At 37.8% G+C, this 21,905-nt stretch overlaps 1 protein-coding gene across 1 annotated transcript; it reads left to right on the plus strand.

Annotated features, from left to right (window-relative positions):
- Window positions 1-11,537: 11,537 nt before the first annotated feature.
- Window positions 11,538-14,083, plus strand: TMEM139 (transmembrane protein 139). The gene is made up of 2 exons (XM_070935375.1): window positions 11,538-11,785; window positions 13,672-14,083. Exons 1-2 carry the CDS (start codon window positions 11,538-11,540, stop codon window positions 14,081-14,083), a joined length of 660 nt encoding a protein of 219 aa, XP_070791476.1.
- Window positions 14,084-21,905: the final 7,822 nt, after the last annotated feature.

The raw sequence follows: 21,905 nt of genomic DNA on the forward strand, positions 1-21,905 counted from the left end.
TACACCGCCCTTTTCCTTCACTAGCTTCCTGATCATTTGAGTAGCTTAGCCTGAAAGGCAGCAAAGAAAAGTGAAGAACATTAATAGAAGCTGAAAGAAGACAGCTTTATTTGAGAGGGGGAAAAAAATCGAATAAAGCTGAAGAGTTTACAATTATGTCTTCTCTCTGACTTTCTGAAACAGTGGTGAAGACAGGAAGTGTGAGAAATAGTTGGAGTTGCTTTAGTTGGAGACAGTGGCAAAGGAGTTACTACGGCTAGCTGGAGATGACAGCAGGAGTCTTGAACACATGGCTGGATCTGCCATAGGATCTCCATGTCTGGTGGTAAGTATCCATAGCCTATTCCATCTTTGGCAAAGGGGACTGTAGAGAGATGAGGGCTGAATATGTAAATGAATTAAGTATGAGTTTCCTCAAAGTATGAGTTTCCTGTAGCTGTATGAACACATATGTGCATAAATGAATGGTACTGTATGGAGAATGGTTGACAAGCATAAAAGCAGATCAGAATACATCCCAAAGATGCTTTTCAAAAGGCAACTGAACTTTCTTGGGTTTTTTCCCCCCCTTGAAAATGTTTTGCTTAACATCCAAGAAGCTTCTTCAGTTCTGAGATCAAAGTATCTTCTTCACAAAATTTACTGATGTACTGACAGTGCAGTCCTATTCATGTTTTTTTGGAATTTTCTATGTTCATGAGTCTTATTTCATGGTACTACTTAATTCGTGGTATAACTCTGTAATAACAACAGAGATTTTTATAGTTAAAAATGTTAAGAGAATTCCAACTTCAGTCTGAAACTTGTAAATATTACTTGTTATATTTAGATATATAAACTCAGGTACATTAACATTGGCATCACCCTAGCCAGTTTTAATAGTTCTTATAACCTTTCTTAAGTGTTTAAAAAGACATTACAAAATTTACATCATGAGAATCTGAGCTGTCATTTAATCAAATGTGGTAAGGTTGGCATTACTCACAATGGAGAAATGGTCGGTGAAGTCTAAATTAACCTCTTTGATTAGAGAAAAAAGCAATATCAATATTTATGGCTGAAAAGAAACCCCTTATAAACTTTTTGCATGAAACAGAAAAAAATGCAGTTTTGATTTATAGATTTGATTATTAGGAAAAAAAGCTGGGTAATAGAAAGTTAGGGAGGGGAATTTGGAGGGGAACAGTTGAGACTACTGTAGTGATATTGCTGGAGATTAAGGCATTGGGATTTGCTATGTTTTTTTTTTTTTAGTTTAGAGACAACGTTTGTGTTAATTTCTTGAAAACGTTCCCTAACATTCTGTTTTTTTCAGTGATTTCTTGAGGAAATTTGACTACACAATTAGTAGTTTTTTTGTAATTAGGAATAAGAGAAAATTTTGTAATAGTATTTATGTTTGCTCCAAAGAAAATCAGAAGCAGTTTTTTCTTTTTCTTTTCTTCCTTTCTTTACTGCTGTTATTCTTGATTAGTTTGTGTTAGTTTTTATGTTCTTTGTAAAACTTTTAATAAATATTTATATACCTATCTATTCTGAAGTCCACGACAGTATATACAAACTTGAATTTGAAATGCAGTGCATTATAAAGGATCAAGGAATAACAAAGTGACAATCTTTCCTCTGCATGAATGAAAATAAAGGTCTCATTAATTTTAGGACTGAAAAAGAAAGAAATATACTACTTTTAATTTTAATAATTACACTTTAATCTATAGATCAGAGAAGTTCTCAGACTCTGTGATTCAGTAGGTGTCCACTAAGGCTTTATGAAGGCAAAACGAAACCCAGAATGAGTTTTGACATTCCCGCTTTGCCAAAACAAGTCTGATCAAGACTTCTTTTTTTTTAAACAGTGACTGTTCTCCAAGTTGCTTATAAACTCCTGACATGGAGGTTTCACTCAGCAGATTGAGAACTGCTGGCACGTGGTTTTCAAATTGGTCCCAATACTCACAACATACCATTTAAAATGAAGAAGTATAAAGTCTAGTTGTATCTTTTTCTGTTCAAGATTTCAAAAGGTGTATATTCATATTAACCTTTTTTGTTTTCTGAGGTTTTCGCGGGTGTTTGTATGTAGGTCTTTGGTTATTTGGGTTTTCTCGGGAAAACGCGGGAGAAAATCCGAATAACCAAAGACCTACATATTAACCTTTGTTGTTACATAAAGGTTATATTATTATAAAGTTTGTTTATAGGAAGGAATTGTTACTTATTTTCCATGAGCCACAGGTAATTCCTAATTTGTTTTGGGGGAAGGGCTTCTAGAAATTGTGCAGTTTCTCACAACAAATCTCCTCAACAAATCACTGAAAAAACAAAATGTTAGGGAATGTTTTAAAGAAAATAACACAAACATTGTCTCTGTATGTTTCATACTACTCATGACCACATTTTATTTTAGACAGCCATAGCCTAAAATGAGGAACCTGAAGGCATCCAGAAGTCTTTTGAAGGAATGTCCATTGCAGGTGTGTCCAACCCATGCCTTGCAGATCACATGAGGCCCTAGACAGCTAGTAATGAGGCCCCACAGGATCGTAAACTAATAATGTATTTATATACATTGATTATATTATATATTTTATATGTGGCCCAAGATAATTTGCCTTCATTCAATGTGGCCCAGGCAAGTAAAAAGGTCTATAGTTTCATTCAGGAAACAAGTGAATTAATTTTTTTTCCCAGAACTCTTAGTTACCCTCTACATAATTATATGATCCATTCTATGATATTTAGGATTGCAGCAAGATTTAATATTTAAAACGGTATGTGTATGTGAATGGCATGCATATAGTACTTCTGTCTTGCTATAGCTTCTTGGCACCTGTGTGGATGGAAGTAAAGACTGGAGTAATTCAGAGACAACTCATTTGTTCGAGCAATTATGCAACTCTTGCTATCTCTCCCCTTCCGCTCCCAGTTTTCTATTTTCTTTTTTTCCCCCTCCCTACCTTTCTAATTTGGGGTTTCATAAGCATCTTCTGACTCCGAAGAGTGGAATTTTCCTGCCCTTTTGCTGTCAGCAGATGTGAGTTTAGGCACACAGAGCAATCTCTGTGTGATTTAACCTCCAAGAAATGTGACTCCAGCAATAAAGCTGTTATCATTGCAAATGGGAGAATAAGAGCAGAACTTCCGTCAACTGGAATTTCCTTCAGGCCAAAAAAGGACAACGTTCAAGTGGCACCAAATGCCTTAAGAATATTTTCCTTCAGAACTTTTTGTTTTAAAGACTATGCCCCTAACAGGCAGTAGAGGGCCTGCTTGCTCCATTCATGAAAAAAGCATGGCTTCGTATCTCAATAACCCAGATCAATACTAGGCTATTTCACTTCTAAGGGAAAAAGGCGTTACTTCAGGCCAGGTAGACTTCTAAACATTCTTAAGGTCATTCTTAATCCAGTGTCAGACTGCAGTAAGTGACGGTATTCATTTGTGGTGTATGTTTTGATGTGTTCTTGGAGCTGATCCCCGCTTGCAGTCCTCATCCTGCCCAGACAATTCTCATCTGGTCTTTGGGTGTTAACTGAATTTCATTGTATGGGTATACTGTGTATACATGTACAATGACAATAAAGTTATTATCTCCTCCAATTCATTATTCCAAGATTTTTCTTCATCTTATCTCCAGCCTTGTATTGTCCTTTAATGTATTAGAATAAAAATACCGTCTCCCCCCCCCCAAATTGATTTTATCCTACTCAGATTCAAGACAAGCAAAATGTGTGACATTTTGCCATCTGTTTCCCTGAGTTGTGGGCATAAGAAGAGCTGTGTTCAGTGAGTATTTGGCATGGCCATTAGCCACCCCGCCCCCTGAATTAACTTCTCTCCTGGTGTTTGTTCTCCCCATTTATTTTATCTCATGCCACTTTCTCTGTTTTTAAAACCAGTTTCTCTTCAGACTTTCAACAAGGGAGGTGTGCTGAGATCAGATCCCCAGTATTTAATATGAACAAGAAAGGGGGGATATTTATTTAGTACCAGATCAGCACTATGCCAGAAGCAGTATTTCTGTTTTCAGATATGGGATTGTCACTTTTTTCTCACATTAAGATCCTGAAAATCACAAGAGACCTCAAACTGGGCCTTTTTTGGTCATTGGCTGGTTTTACTCACCAGTCAGCTTTAGTTAACCCTATTTAGGGGACATAATTAATTGTACAGTCATAGTAGAACGTGCCTTCTAGAATGTGCAATTATTTCTATTCTAATGTTTCTCTGATCAAAATTTCATATTTTAACTTGGGAGATGTGACAGGAGGGGCAGACCAGGCTAGAAAGGAATCCCCAAACCAGGTCCACTCCATTCGTGCTGCAGTACCCTGATTGGTGCTGATTTTTCTCATTGCCTAGTGATTTTTTGAAGGAGGATAGCAACTTAACCAGAGAAGACTGACCACTGATTTTAATGACTGACATATGTGCAAATCCCTATGACACAACTTGACAGTGACATAGAACAGAGACAAAAGAGACAAAATAGGAATTGGTGATAGGCATACCGAAGTTTATGGTGGCATTGTATTTTTGTGTCCAACACAAGGAATAAATAGCACGTAATAGCAGGGAAAGGCCTACAGTTATTTAGGGATCATTGAATCTTATTTGTCTCTGGGTAACTGTTTGAACAAAACTTTGCTAGCTTTCCCTGTCTTTAATAAAACTCATAGCTTTTCTAAGACATTCCAGTAATCTCTTGGATTTTATTCCTCCATCCAATTGTTCATTTTCCTCTCCCATTTCCCTCAATCTTGCCAAGCACCTGAATTGGCTGCTGGCCTGAGTCCACAGCTTCTGTGAAATACATGACCTTGAGAAGTGCCATCTTGTCTTCCTCCCACCTTGTCCTTGGAACCACAAGGAAGTAGACTATTGGCTCTTCGCTCAAAATGCTGGGGGTGACTTTTGTGCTGTTTACATATAGTATAAGGCACCAGAGCACCAGGCACTGAGAAGCACTAGGACTTTGGGCAGGTACTTAGGAAGGATTGTGGTGATTATTTTTTTCAGACTGGAAATGTCCGAGTTGGGATATGTCTGTTTTCTCTCTGAGTGTGAGATAGTAGAGGCAACAATATCCTTCTCAAGTAATGCAAGTTTGCAGTTGTCAGTGTGGGATAAAATCAGGGTTTTGTATTATAGTATGTTGACTGATGTGATGGATTACATTAGGTTCCACTCCATGCATGAGTAGAAGTGAATTAAGGTTTCTGACAAGCTAGTTGGTTAAAACGTAGATGGCTTGCATCTTACTTCAACCTGGGGGAGAGCTTCCAGATTTGGGGATGATTGGTTCAATGGGGGGCGGGTGGGCGGGTAAGCGATTGCCACTTGCTGGTGATCGGCAGAGGGAGATATGGCAGGAGACAAGGGATGAGCAGCTCTTAGGGAAAGTATACTCAGTTTCTTGTACCAATTCTGCCTTCTAGACCCCTGGCTCAACTTAAGTGCTAGGCACTGATTTCTCAGTGGTCCTTAGTGCCATGTTGCTCTGTAATAAGCCATTCCTTCATCCAGGATCTTATTATGGATGATAGAGCCAACCTAGCATGTCTTACCAAGGCCTGGATAGGCATCTTTATGTACATTTCTGACTTTGGATTATTTGAGGCATCTGTCAGGTAATATCACTTGGATTAGTCCTTAGTGGACTCCAACTTGACACGGTTATCTGAGAAGAGTTTGTACTTGTTCATCTCAAGGAAGTTGGTTGACCTATTAGAGCAGCCACTGGACCATGCCTCTCCTGATTGGTCAAAGCCAAAGCTCCAAGCAGTGAGTGAGGGAGTAGTTTCATCTCAGCTGAAGGAGGCAGTGGTCTATCTTCTTCTCAAGAAGCCACAAGGTTGGACAATTTCTTACCCATCTTCAACCTTCTCTTTTTGGTTGGTGCTTCAATTTCAAAGATCTATGGAAAAAAACTATCTAGATCCCTTCCCATCGGACTTCAGACTTGGGCACATAATCAGAGGGTGGGCATGAGTGGGACCTCTCAATCCAAGAATAGGCACAGTTGGTGCAGAAGATGAATTTGTGCAAAAGCCTGAGTCACAGCTGCCACCTGATCTTCATATAGGAATTGTGAATCCTATGTTCATGTGTAAAGCAAGTGATTTTTCTTTCAGTGCTAGCACCATCAATCTTTGCAGCTCTGGTCCAATTACACTGTCACTTCCAGATTTGTTTGTGGAATTTCAGTGCTCTTCCCTAGAACTAAAAGCATACCTTGCAGACTGTTGGCTTTATCATCTGGTACTCATCTAAAAGTTATACTTACACTAAAAGTTACACTGATATTTTCAAAGGCCATCTCACATACTGTAATGGTGTGTGGGAATGAATGATCATGGAAAACAGAAGGAAGAGCAGCAGTCTGAGAAACTAAATCTGAGTCTGAAGGAGGGGTGGAGGTGGAGAAAGCATCTCAGAAAGGGCCCTCCCTAGTTTTTGATACAGTAAACTAAAGAAAGGGAAAGGGACTTTCAAGCTTGCAAGATTCGGTTACTGCATTCTTACAGTAATGGTAGCATTAGTATTTATGATTGGTGCTTCTTGTGTGGGCTGCCTCAAATGGCAAGACAATTTCAGTGTTGATCAACTATTTCATGTAATTCAAAGGAATAGTATTCAGAAATGTATTTAGCTGCATTGAAAATACAGTAGAAATAGGATAGGATAGGATAGGATAGGATAGGATAGGATAGGATAGGATAGGATAGAATAGAATAGAATAGAATAGAATAGAATAGAATAGAATAGAATAGAATAGAATAGAATAGAATAGAATAGAATAGAATTCTTTATTGGCCAAGTGTGATTGGACACACAAGGAATTTGTCTTGGTGCATGCGCTCTCGGAGTACATGAAAGAAAAGATACATTCATCATGAATCATAAGGTACAACACTTAATGATAGTCATAGGGAAACAGTCAATATAAATCTTAAGGATACCAGCAACAAGGTTACAGTCATACAGTCATAAGTGGGAGGAGATGGGTGATAGGAACGATCATATAAATAGGTAACTATACCTCATAGTTCTGGATTCTTAAAATACTTCAACTCCTTTTACCTAAGTAAAGTTCTTGCATATTTCCATCATGGTAATCTTCCTTACACTTTATACACACACTGCATAACTACTCACTAAGGTTGTAATAAAAAAGGAATGTTCTACCATCTCTGATGAGAACTTTATTATCTTTCAACATTTTGGAGGGATGTGTTTAACCAAATGAAACTTATAAACAAAGAGTCTATTCTTACCAAGTTTAGACCTTCTGTATTTGATGGAAGGAGTAAAAAGTTATGAAACAAGAATATTATTGTCTAACTGCAGTAAAGTTAATCATCTTCCACTAATGGAAATATTTGGATAATCTCTTACTCAAAAACTGGTTTGATAAGAATTGGTCAATAGATCTGCTCGAGAATGTGTTTGATGAAATGTTTGTGTGTGTGTGTGTGTGTGTGTGTGTGTGTGAGAGAGAGAGAGAGAGAGAGAGAGAGAGAGAGAGAGAGAGAGAGAGAGAGAGAGAGAGAGAGAGAGAGAGAGAGAGAGAACAATTTATTGGAACTATCAGGATTGTATCTGTTTTATATAAAATTAAATGAGTCATTTAGGATATATGGAAAATATAAAGGGCCTGTTTAATGTAGGAATAACTTGTATAATACTATTTTTAAAATAAAAAAAATCCTAAATAAAATGCTTTGTGGGTTTCCACAAAGAAGAGGGAGTCAAGCTATTCCCCAAAGCACTTGAAGGCAGGACAAGAAGCAATGGGTGGAAACTAATCAAGGAGAGAAGCAACTTAGAACTAAGAAGAAATTTCCTGACAGTTACAACAATTAATCAGTGGAACAACTTGCCTCCAGAAATTGTAAATGCTCCAACATTGGAAGTTTTAAAGAAAGGATTAGACAACCGTTTGTCAGAAATGGTATAGGGTTTCCTACTAGAGCAGGGGATTGGACTAGAAGACTTCCAAGGTCCCTTCCAATTCTGTTATTCTGTTCTTTTATTCTGTGAAAAATGTGAGCATTGCAGTCACTTATTTGCATGTATTAATCAGTTTCATAAGATCCAACCAGCTTTTGTCAAATCTATCATATTCTTCCCCATTCTCTTAGCTTTGCAGACCCCCCAAGATATTTGCTTTTATTTCTGGCATTTTTTTTAAAAAAAATTGATTTATATGCCGCCCTTCTCCGGAGACTCAGGGTGGCTTACAATGCGCTAAGCAATAGCCTTCATCCTTTTGTATATTTATACAAAGTCAGCTTATTGCCCCCACAACTGGGTCCTCAATTTACCTACCTTAGAAAGGATGGAAGGCTGAGTCAACCTTGAGCCTGGCGAGATTCGAACCTGCAGTAATTGCAGGCAGCTGGTCTTAATAACAGGGTGCTTTAGACCACTGTACTACCAAGGCTCATTTCATTCATGAATTCATGTTCTATCAATTATACCTATTAAGTTCGAAATTGCATTCTTCCATACGTCTTATAATCACAAGATGAGCCCAATATATGTTGAATTCTGCTGCCCAGTTTTATATATCAACACTTTATATAAATATTTTTTTTTATTAAGGCACCAGACTAGAAAGCAGGAGAGAATGTAAGTTCTAATCCTGCCTTTACTTATAAAAACTGACTAGCTGACTTTATGGCAGTCACTCTCTCAGCCCAACTCACCTCACAGGGTTGTTGTTGTTGTTGTCAGGAGAATAGGAGGAGGGAAATATGTTGAATATTTTACAAATAACTCCTTGAGTTATTTGTAAAAACAATAAAAGCAGGCTGTAAATAAAATGATAGAATAAAATAAATTAGGTTACCAAGCTATTCATTTTTATCCTCAAACTATCTGAGTAAACATTCATCATCACTTAGTCTATTCCAGACTACATTTTGAAATCAATCATGCTACAATTATATTTCTTGCATAAATGATTAAATGATTCACAAACAGAATCTATGACAACTTTTTGACTCAGCAGGTACTGAGTAAGGTTCTTTCTGAGTCAGGGTCTTTCTTCATCCTCCACAACCTCCTGATTTATGTAATTCATCTTCTAATGCAGAGCCTAACCCTAACCCTAATGAAGACCTCTGTTCTAATGCGATGCTCTGATTGATGGTTTCTGTTTTCATTTTGGCTGAAATCATACTTTTCTTGACTTAATGTTACTTTTTCCCTAAGCATTCACACTTTCCAGGTGAGAACTTTAGGTTAATCAAACTCTAGAATGTAAGCCAGAGGTCTTCAAACTTGGCAGCTTTAAGACTTGTGGACTTCAACTCCCAGAATTCTCCAGATAGCATAGCTGGCTGAAGAATTCTGGGAGTTGAAGTCCACAAGTCTTAAAGCTGCCAAGTTTGAAGACCTCTGGTGTAAGCGAATACACATAAGTAGGTCCCATTGGCATCTTATTTACAAGTATACAAGCTGCAAATGCTGAAAGCAAATAAAGAGCAGACTAACTACTGTAATTACTGTCTTAGATCACCACAGAATTTCTACATCACAACATTTTCAACTAGCTCCCAGATCTTTGTCTACATAACCCTATGTTCAGAGCTACTGTGATAATTTTTTTTTGAACCAGCTGAAGTTGAGAGACAGTTAAAAGCATAAGGCTGGAAACAGGGAGACATTGCGTGCTAGTCCAGCCTTAGACACCACATTGAGTAAATGACTTTGGGCCTGTTTCTCTTGCTGCCTCAGCTCTAGGAAGATGGCAAGAACAAACCACTTCTGAAAATCTTAGCAGGACAACCAATTTGGCGTAGTAGTTAAGATGCTGGCCTAGAAGCCAAGAGACTGGGACTGCTAGCCCAGTGTTAAGCATGATAAACCAGTTGGACCACTCTCTCTCTCTCAGCCTAACTCACCTCACAGGTTTGCTGTTGTGGGAAAAATAAGAGGGGGAAGGAGTATTAGGTATGTTTACCTTTTGAGTTGTATATGAAAAAAAAATTAAAAAAATTAACCTTTAGGGAGTACTATAGTCCAGGCAATCCCCAGAAGTCCTTAGTGAGTTGAAGGCACATATATACAAACCTCCTCCCATCCCAACCTAGCTGAAGAATGTGACTTTTCAAGGACACAGAGTGTTTCCAGGTGTATAAAAACCATTTGCAAGTCATCTGTATCCTTCTCTAAGTCTTTCATACTTGGTCTTTGCTGTGAGCAAGTACTCTAAGGAAGGCTAGTCAACCAAGCATGCATGACTATATTTTAGAGTTTGAGTGGTTAAGTGGGCTGGAAATGTTATATTCTTGTGTCTTTTGTTCTATTACATTTTATTATATTTTGTCCTTGCTATAAGAATAAAAACCTATTTTCTCTTGTTTTGCTTTTTTCTTTCATAGCCAGGATAATTATATTTCTGACCTTCTTCATGGCCAACTTAGGTTTTAGCAAAGAACAATTCTACCTACCTATTTTTTTTTCCTCTTCCTTCTTCCTCTACCCTTGAGTCTATCTCCCTGTTTTTCTGTTATTCTAAAAAATCCTTGACATTACTGGATCCTTTCCGTACTACTTAAAAGATTACGCCTCCCAGGCAGAGCTCAGTAACCATTGACTTTTACCTGAATATATGCATTGTTGAATTTATTCCTATTTATACTAAGTAGGGATTGTTAAGTGTTTACAAATGAGAAGTACTGCGAACAGTTGTGCCTAACACCCTCCTTGACTGCTTAATATTTTGAAATGCGCTGAGTCATGCATATTGCTCTGTTTCGGTGAATGCCATTTTAACTGTTGGAGACTGCAGATTAATGATATTACCATTTTTTCAGAAATATGGTAGCTAAGTTCAAGAGCTTTCATAGTCTAGCTTACATTACTTGAATCTGTATGTCTTGTCAACCTGCCGTACAGGTATTTTTGACTTACGACTATTTGCTTAAAAACCATTCAAAGTTATGATGGAGTTAAAAAAAGTTACTTAAAGTTACTGTCTTCAAAGTTATGACTACTGCACCGTTCTTACAGTTATGTGATTGCATTTTGGGTGCTTGGCAACCAGCTCCCATTTACAATTGGTTGCAGCTTCCCACAATCAAGTGATCACATTTTATGGTGCTTTTTGGTTTTTTTTTCTGGCAAAAAACCCCGCACATTGAATAAACCGAACTTGGACTTAGGACCATGTGATTTGCTTAATGACCACATGATTCTCTTAACAGCCATTGTAAAAATGGTTGTAAAATTGTCCGATCATGTGGTGACTTGACTTATGACCGCAACAACTTACCACCAAAATTCTGGGCTCAATTGTGATCGGAAATCAAGGACTACCTGTATGCTTCTATAGCACTTTGCCTGTACATACTATATGTTCTTCACATCATCAGGTGCTAGCATTTCATTTCATGAATATTTTCTGTCCTATGAATAAACAGGCATGTGTTATTCTGTGCACTATGTTTCATCTCTTTCACAGGCATTCATACTACCAGCTGCTCTACCTTGTCCTGTCAACAACTGTTACTCCCACTTGTTTTGCCATGTTGTCAGAGTCACGCTGGAGGGGTCTCCGCCATACCTTGCTGGTGCTCTTCTCAGCCACCCTTCTCATTGGCATAACCATGCTGGCCATCTCCTCTGAAATCAATCCTATTGGGGTTTTCTTTCTTGTAGCAGGGGGCTTGTGTTTGGTTGGCTACCTCATTAGTGTGGCAGCTGAACAATGCCTGAAGCATCAGAATGCAGGAGAAGAGGCCCAGGCAGCTCCAAGAAGACAAAATCACAATGGGTAAGACCATTTAGTTGTGCTAATTTCCACATATCTTAATCACGGGATATTTGCATCCATTTCTGACACTAGTTTAAGGGAAACTAGCAGATACCAAGGAGTTTTCTAATTTAGAATCCTAATTCCAGTGATGCGTGCTCAAGCGTTTTGGGAAATCTATAAGCAAGACATGAAGACAGTAACTCTTCACTTTTGTGTATCTGCAGCATGATGTTTCTTCACATACCCATTGAGGGCTGACATGCATGCATGCATTTCTATTCATTCATTCTGTAGTAAAATCAGACTCAAGGCAGCTACTCTGATTGGGCTAGAGAGTTTAATTCATATTACCACTACCTGCCTTTCTCCAGATGGATTGAGAATGCAGTTCCTAGAATTCTAACCCAACTTCATAGAGAACCAGCTGACTGAGAATTCTGTTCTGTAATCCCAGCACATCTAAAAAGTGATAAGATTGCACTGCAGGTAGTCCTTGACTTACGACAGTTTGTTTAGTGACCATTCAAAGTTACAATGGCATTGAAAAAAATGAGTTATGACCATCATAATTAACACTTATGACAGTTGCCTATGTAGAAGCTTGGCAACTGACTCATATTTATGACGGTTGCAGTGTCCCAGGGGATAACCTTTTGCAACCTTCTGACAAGCAAAGTCAATGGGGAAGCTGGATTCACTTAACAACAGTTGTTTACTAACTTAACAGTCGCAGTGATTTACTTAACAACTGTGGCAAGAAAGGTTGTAAAATGGGGCAAAACTCTTTTGACCATTGCTCAAAACATTATCTTTTTTTTAGTAATGTTCAGCTGATGTTCTATGATCTTCTGGGGAAGCTGTGTGGTAGCCAGAATTAGGGATTTCTCAGTTGTAGCAGCTTAAATCAGGGAACTCTTCCAAGGGGAATGCAAGTAGACCCCAGGGCTGTGTTTTAAATGACTATCCAGCAAAGCAGGTGTGCTTCAGGTCCCTTCCATAGAAAACAATGTCACCTACTGGAACCAGAAAGCATGGTTTCTGTTACAGTGCTTACTTTTTGGAACAATATAGTCTCTGAGATTTGGGTGGTTTCTGCTGTGGTGGCTTTCCATAAGGTTTAAAACAACCCATTCTCCACCCACCCCACCCCTGGGGTTTGGGCCAGTATGTGGGATAAACTCTTTTGTAATGGTTTTGGATTACACTAAGCTGTGACATGGTCTCAGTTATGCCCTACTACAGTGTGTCTAAGCATTTTGTTGTTATGCTTTTGTCCATATGTAAGCCACTTAAAGTCGCCATTCATGAGTTGGGTGACCACATTCAATCAATCAGAGACATGTCTGTTAACCCAGGAATTTGGAATATAACAATTTGTTCCACTACCAGATTGCCTTTTAAATTGCTCAGTTTATTCCTTTTTTTTTTTTAAAGTGAAACTTGTTAATTGTTTTTATTGCATTTAAAAATGGTTGGTTTAATTATTTTCTTCTTCATTTAAGATTTTCTTGGGAACTGCTCTAGGCTTATCATTGTATGGAAATAACATTAATAATCATCATTGCATCACATGCCCAATAGTGCATGAAAGAGATGACAATCTACCGGAAGAATACTAGATTACTGTCAGTGCTTATTTATATCAGTGATAGTTCTGAAGTTGAAATGTATAGCATAATTTACAGAAAAGGAGAAGATTTTTGCATTCTTGCAGAGTAATAATCAAATGGGATATAGAATGCAATTATGGGTATTAAGTAGAAATTAGACACAATAAACCCACTTGCTTGAAATGATTTAGAATCTTGCTTGCATCGCATTAAAAAAAATAGGTAACTGTTCCTCATGGACCCAAGGAAGCAGTTATTTTGAACTTTCCTCCCATTTTTTTTTTTTTAATACAGAGACAACGCAACCTATGAAGCACCAACATATGAGGAAGTGGTGGCTACTGGCTACTTGTCAGATTCAGCGCCCACAATTTGGACCATTACATCTAGTCCTGGAATAGCCCAAGGAGAACCCCCTCCCTATAGTGTGGTTATTGAGCCTACTGCCCATGGAGAGACTGTGGTGGAGACATTCAGTGTCTCAGTGGAGCCAGGTGCACGGCGAGCCTCCGAAACAGATCTGCACTCGAGGTTGCGCCTCCGACTGTTCCTACCAAGACTGAAACGCTTTGTCTCAGATACTCATGAACTCAAAGGAAGCGAAGAGCGTCTGGAACGCCTAGAGCCCCTCACTCCACCTCCTGCATATGAGAATGTGACTGGTGATGAAGTCTTTGAAGGACACTTTCAACCTTCAAATCCTTGACTGAAAGGCTGGAGATTGATAAGCAGTGCCAGTATTACCACATTACTTCTTTCGAGCCCATTATCAGCTTGGTATTGTTGCCTGTGCTACAACTTAAGCAAAGTTTGTTTGCAAGGGTTTGGCTCTCTTTTATGAAAAATGCATGCATTGTAGCCATGCAGCCATGGTAAGGACTCCTTTGCTTCCTTTGGAGTTTCTTTCAGGGAGTGGGGAGAGGCAGAAAGGTTCTTAGACATTTCATCTGATACGGTTAGACATTTCCAAAATCATTCATATGTTCTTAGGATTGAACAGTAGCTTAGGCTGCCTAGGAAGTGGAGAACAAAAGACAGGTTGGCATATCTGGAGGAGGCAGATTGTAGACATGGATTATTAATCATCCTGCCTAGCTGATATAAACAGAAGTCTGGAGAGAGAGAGAAGAAAAGTGCAGGTTAGAGAGCCAGTGAAATAAAGATTTTTTTTAAAAAGCAGGAAGTTGCTTTTAATTTTTTTTTAACTTAAATTTCACTGATAAACTAGTCTAGGCCCAGGATGATTTTAAAAGATTTTCCTGGAAAAATTAAAATCAGCCCATAAAATACATTACAATGGTGATGATTCATTTTAAACCTGGTTTCTCTTATTTTCTGTGTCATACTTGTCATGATAAGTGTTAGCATTTGTATTAGTCTGTGTTTTCTGCCAGGAGTAGGCATTTTATCCAAATATTTATTTCAACATTCTCCTGAATGGAAGCTAACCGTAACAATGAACATCTTCCTTAAAATCGAGTAGGGGCAAGTAGGGTTTCTGTAATGCAGAGGACAGCGCCCGGAAGTGTCCCCTTTCTCTTATTTATTGAAACTGGGCTTGCTTTATGTGAATCACGATATGTACATGTGGAGTATTTCCTGTTATGAGGATAATGAATCTGGTATGGATCTCTGTCACAACCTTAGAATCTCTCATGATGAAAATAAGCTTTTATATACAAACAGTTCATACAAGCTAGTGCAATATAGTTTCCAAAGAATTTAATTTTTTAAAAAATCAAATACGTCTTTGGTGAAGGGGGCTAGTAAATCAGATTTCACTAATTTTACCTGAAATAGACACAACATTGTAAGTGGTGACTACTCCATGTAAGTATGAAAGAAAGCAAGCCTTGGTGGCAAATTTAAAATTCAGATAATACTAAGACTGCCACTTTTTCTAACAGAAAAATCTGAATAATTTCCAGGTATGTTCAAAAGATTCATGTCTGAAAATTATGCATCAGCTGCTAAAACCAGTAGTAATGAACAATAAATGTTATTTTATTGATTGTTACACTGCAGAAGGATGAATTTTAACATTATTTTTTTAAATATGCAAAATTGTAAAACAGAGTATGCAAACATTTAATATCTTGCTAGATTTTAAAAGCATAAATCCAGCGCTGCCAAGGAATGTTCAAATAAAATAAAACATTTGATCACAGAAAATCTATCGGCTGATCTCTTGCATCCAGAATAACAAATAATGGAAGTTGTTACCATAGTCGAGTAAGTCTTTACCTGTCAAGCAATGCACTTTTAGGAATCCCTTGAAACAGAGCAACTATATGATTCCTGTGTCTATTAGGTTGAGGGATAGTCACAAAAGAATAGAGTGCTTGAAATGGAAAACAGAACTTTCTATTAAAAAATAGTTCTTTCAGACACACTCATTCCTGGATAGAGGAAGAGGACTTGGCCCTAATCTTCCAGTTTGAATTAATTCCCACATGGACAATTGACTATTCACAAGTTTCATGTGCCCCATAACACTCTCCTGGGTTCTTCTAACTTTTCTTCATGACTGTTATCTTGGGCAAACACATATTCTATATGCTGCCAAACACAATGACTTTCAACAGAAGAGAATATATGTAGCTCAGGGTTGAACTGTGAAATCCTTGGTGCTCTGAGCTTCCTCACTTCTAATAACCTACTTGGGGACATTAGCAAAAAGGTGTCCCACCAAACAGTTCTTTATCAAGTATTGTGAACATGATTAAGACTTGATTTATGCTGAAGGCATTTGGGTATATGAAGAATATAATAGCGGCATTGTCCAAAACCTATTTGCCTTTTAATAGAAACATGGCAAACAGTTCAGCACCATATCTAAAGCATTTTTGAAGTAAGCACAAGGCAGGCACTCTGAAGTCTTTCAGATGCAGAGGTATTGTATGCTTTTAAAAATCTGATTACTGTTGATTTGCAAGCTCCCAGTTGCCACTGCATTTTTTGCCTTTAGTCCAATTTTCAATCTGCAAGAATTTGTACATTGATTTTCTGTGCTGAAAGTCAGTTTTTATCGCACCCTCCCCAACAGAATGTCTGAAAGACATTATGTAAAATGGCTTGGACACTGTGAGTGCAATAACTCTCCAAGAACAGAATGGCTTCAAAATTTGCTGTGCGGGGAGAAGTGGAAAGTATCTGGAAGCTTCAGCTGGTACAGAACACAGTGCAGAACACAGTGCAAGCAGTTTTGTATATCTCTAGAATGGTACACATTACACTACTCCAGTGGTGAAATTCAATTTTTTTTACTACTGGTTCTGTGGGTGTGGTGTGGCTTGGTGGGCATGGCAGAAGGATACTGCAAAATCTCCATTCCCACCCCACTCTGGGCCAGCCAGAGGTGGTATTTGCCGGTCTTCGAACTACTCGAAATTTCTGCTACCGGTTCTCCAGAACCTGTCAGAACCTGCTGGATTTCACCCCTGTTCTATTCCACAAGCCACATTTGATGGCAGTCTGCTTCCAGGTCCAATTCAAGGTGCTGGCTTGGCTTTTAAAATCTTTTATGGCATGGTGGTAGGTTATTTGAGGGAACACTTCTTCCCATTACATTTGCCCATCCCATCAGATTTGGAAGAAGAGATATGTTGTAGGGTCTGTCTGATAAAGAGCCCTATCTGGTGGGAACCTAAAGGCAGGCATTTTCTGTCATGGCATGCACCTAATGGAACACCACTCCCCCCACCCCCCATCTCAAGGTCAAGCTGGCTCAATTCCTGCTAACTTTTTTGCAAATCCCTCAGAACTTGGCTATGAATCAGGATTGCAGGTTCTCAAGGGAATGGTGGGTAGTTGAGGTAGTGCCATTCTTGTATCTGTTGCTCTCCTTGCCTTTTTAAAACATTGTATTAATTTTTAAGTGTTGATTTTTAATTTTTTTAAAATATTGTGTACCACCCAGAATCACATTTTGTGAGATGGATACTTTTATAAATATGAATGAATGGATAAATTAAATTTATATGGCACCTGGCTCCTAATGACTCATTAAAACTTTTACAAACAAAGAGTAATAGAAAAAAAACAAAACAAATATTTGAACAAAACACAAGAAAAAAAGACAGGGGGAAGGCAGAGAGACAGAAAGAGAGAAGGGGGCATCAATCATATTTTCTATAGGCCTGTGCAAAGACCCACATCTTTAAAATCCCAACTGGGTGAGAATTGTCTGGATTTTGGAGGGAACCTAATTCCAGAAGGCAGGTGCTGTTACAGAGAATGTGCATTTCTGGGGTCCCAATAGGTGGCATTGTTTAATTGATGGAATCTGGATCTTGCCAACCCTACCAGATCAAACCAGTTGGGCAGATACTATGGGAGAAATTCAGAAATGGGCCAGAGGTCCCAGTTGGGGAAAAAAAAACTCAACAGAAAAATTCCCTCAATGTATTTTTGCAAGAGACAAACTTGGTCAGCATCTCAGAATATAGTCAACTTCTCCTTTCAAAACTTCTTCTTCCCTCCTTTCTGGTCACCTGACTCAAAGGGCTCCTCTTGTGTTATTAAAGTGTTGGAAAAGCAGAAGCTGCATTCTGCATGCTTTGCCTACCTTGTTTTTGAAAGAGAGAGAGAAATGGGGGTGGGGGGAAGAGAACATAGGCAGGGGATTAAGAAATCCCTCATAGTTTTCACATTCATATTATATAATCTTCAAAGATTTTGCTTTGTCTCATAAGTTTTAGTTTTATAAATGTTTTGTGAATTTTTGGCTATACAGTAAACTGTTTAGGGGGCTATACTTCGTAGAGTATGCTGTTTACGGTGACATCATATGTGGACTCCTGGTTCATGTCCTGTTTGATTAAGATATAAAAGTCAATTTGAATGAAATATTTGGGAGCCTTTGCAGTTTACCACATACAATATATTTTTCCCACTGATTAAAATGAGTATCAATTCTCACTGCTCAAGATTGATTCAGCCTTCCATCCTACAGAGGTGGGTAAAATGAGGACCCAGATTGTTGGGGGCAATATGCTGACTCTGTAAATCACTTAGGGAGGGCTGTAAGGCACTATAAAGTGGTATATAAGTCTAAGTGCTATTGCTATTTCAATTATTGATTTATTCATCAATTGCATATGGCTGCTCATTTCACAAGAAATCTGGGTGGCATACAGTGAAAAAAATATGAAAACAAACATGTCAAATACAGTTATATTAAAAAAAACACACACAAAAGATAATGATTCTGCCATTTAATTAATACCAGTGATAGTTCATCTTGCATCTTTTGTAAGACTCTGTGCCATTTCTTGTTCCATATGTATTCTTTGCAGAACACATATGAAAAATAGCAGGAATGATTTTCTGTTGACATTTTCTGGTCATCTTTTCAGATAATCCCTAATTCAATCCGTGAGAGAGAGAGACCAATAAACATAACAAGGAAAATAACTTGAGTTGACATCTGTAATTTGCATCCTTCTACTTGTTACATCACCTGATTTGAATGCAAACTTATTTCTGATTGTATGTTGTCTGTCTCAGACCCCTCACCTTTGTTTAGAGTTCAGTTGCTAAAATAATCCATCTCTCCACTAATCAGGTGCAATCTTTACATTGGCTCTCTACCCTGCATGATGTCCTATATTTTTATTCACTTAGATCCTAAAACTATCTTTCCTGCCAAATACTATCTATAAACTGTTGCAATCAGAATGGAATCCCAAAATCTCCCTTGCCTCTATGCACGCTTGTAATTAAACTAATTATTTTTCAAAACACAGAAAATAAATATATTTTCTGGTTATTACCACCATTTATTTCAATAGTATAAATATGAACATAAATATATGCATAAAGAGGAAAATAAGAAATCTTGGTTTTAGATAAGGCACACACACATATTATATAGGCAGGTAATAGAACAGAATTGATCCCTGTTACCTCTATATTACTTTTGCAAGTAATATTCAATTAACCCAATGAACTGAATCTTAATTTGTTACTAACAACCTAAATGACACATTTCAAGAGAGATGGGAATCATAGACAAATCACTGAACAGATTTTTTTTTTCCTATTATGAGAAATGAAATGTTACCTGATGGAAAATGACATGCACAGAGTTTATATTTACTGTAAAATATAAAATGATCCTTTGTTTTGGAAACATTACTAATCTTTCAGGTGGAAGGCATGTGCAATTTTCTTGGACCACATAGAACTTAACCCTATATTGCCTATGATTCATATTGCCTAATGCTAAACAAGCCAAGAAGAGTGCAATTATATCATTTATTTTAGGATAGCAGCTTACTATCCAGTTTCCAATAGGAAACATCTTCCCCAAATTTGCTTAAGAAAGGTGGGGAATTTCATTACTTTTTTTTGACTGGGGACTGTACATTGGAAAACAAACAATGCGTAAGAGGGACGAGATCAAAGACTCTACATTCACATCTGCAATGTAGGTCAAAGACACAACATTACTACCTTTAATGGATTTTCCTGTACATACATGCCTATGTTAAGAACTATATGTTGCTCAATGGAATGTCTCCAGGGAATCTGGGCTACAGGTAATCCTTAACTTATAATAGTTCATTTAGTGACTATTTCAAAGTTACAACAGCAATGTAAAAGTGAGGTATTACAGTTTTTTACACATCCTTTGCAGCATCCTCATGGTCATGTGATCAAAATTCAGACATCTGGCAACTGGTTTACATTTATAACTGTTGCAGTGTCTCAAGGTCATGTGATCACCTTTTGTGACCTGACAAGCAAAGTCAATGGGGAAGTCAGATTCATTTAATAACTGTGTTACTAACTTAACAAGTGCAATGACTCACTTAACAACTGTGGCAAGAAAGGCCATAAAGTGGGGCAAAACTCACTTAAAAACTGTCTCACCTAGCAAGAGAAATTTTGGGCTCAATTGTGATCGTAAGTCAAGGACTATCTGTATTAAGTAACACATCAGATTCAGTTGATAGGCAAGCTATTTGCTTACCTAGTGATTGCAAATTATTTATACTAGTGTACCATCATTCTACCCTACAGAACACATTATTGTTCTTATTCCGTGCAAAAATTTTTAACAGCTTGGGAAGATGGAGTCCCCCCTTTGCCAATTACATTACAGATTAGTTAAATAAAATAATTGATTAAAATGATTAATTCATTTAATTAAATCTTTTCCTGTTAATGAAATCACAAAGCTATAATTCAGCTATCCTTTCCTTTAATAAATTGATTCCCAGGGGCTTTTAGAGAAAAACATGATTTTCATAACTCATTAAAATAATAACAAGTCTCATTCATGTCAAAGTCAATTCTTGATTTCATAGACAAGTCCATGTAGTTTGCTTGACAAGAATATGAATATGGTTTGGGGTTGCATTCTTCACCAGTCTACTGTCAAGCCAATCTTATCCACAGGCTTGTATTTTTTCCTGGACCTAGCTGAAGCTGGACTGATGCTGCCACCTGCTGACTGAATGGTTAAAAGGCTTTCTTATTTATTAGCATCACTTTTCTAGTTCTGAACAAGAAAAAGTAAGCGAAAGTTTGATAGCTTTCATATAAATACAGGTAGTCCTCAATTTACAATGGCAAAGTTACAACGGCACTGAAAAATGTGAGTTATGACTGTTTTTCACAGTTACCTTTGCAGCATCCCCATGATCATGTGATCAAAATTCAGATGCTTGGCATATTTATGACCGTTTGTGTCCCAAGGTCATATGATTTACGACCTTCTGACAAGCAAAGTCAATAGGGAAGTCAGATTCACTTAACAACTGGGTTACTAACATATCAACTGCAGTGATTCGCTTAACAACTGTGGCAAAAAAACCTCATAAATGGGGCAAAACTCACTTAACAACAGAAATATTGGGCTCAATTGTGATTGTAAGTTGAGGACATCTGTAGAGACAAAAATTACTTACAGAGTTTATTTTATGAGTGAAAAGCTGTGCTTACACAGCATCTAAATTCTGGATACTTTTGTCATGTTTTACTGAACAAAACAATTGGCGCAGTTCCTGCAATACACTAAATCATAATTGTTAGTTTACAAACAATAGTAATGAAAATGGTAAAAGCAGCTGTCTGGAGAAGGGTTTAATGTTGGCAAAGATGCAAGGAAAGAGAAGACGAGCAAGATCACTAGCAAGATGGATGGACTCAATTACAGTTGCAATGGATGCACTATTGGAAGACTGGGAAGGACCAGGTTAGAGACAGATCATTATGGAGAAAATCTATTTCTGTGGTTGCTAAGAATCAATAGACTTCAAGGTACATTAACAATTAGTATGGCAATTCCTGTACCTATTACTTCAATATATCATGGCTTAGTTACAAGCAGGCAGCATAATAATGTAAATACAAACAGGAGCAATCACTAATCTGTGAGACTGCCTTATCGTCGCTGGACTATAACTCCCAAAACTCTTCACTATTGAACCTGCTAGCTGAGGTTGCTGGGAGTTGTAGTTCAGCGGCATCCGGCCGCAGCGTGTCTCTCCAGTCTCGTTTTAACTCAGTGTAAACAATGT

Source organism: Pituophis catenifer, unplaced genomic scaffold, assembly GCF_029215685.1.
Source record: "Pituophis catenifer annectens isolate HBS135680 unplaced genomic scaffold, rPitCat1.0.hap2 SCAF_2, whole genome shotgun sequence".
NCBI classification, from domain to species: Eukaryota; Metazoa; Chordata; class Lepidosauria; order Squamata; family Colubridae; genus Pituophis; species Pituophis catenifer.

Bases quoted from the DNA above. Each gene is read 5' to 3' on its own strand.
- TMEM139 (XM_070935375.1), top strand. From the start codon at position 11,538: ATGTTGTCAGAGTCACGCTGGAGGGGTCTCCGCCATACCTTGCTGGTG. The intron at 11,786-13,671 runs GTAAGACCATTT...TTTTTAATACAG, and splicing joins AGAAGACAAAATCACAATGG to AGACAACGCAACCTATGAAG.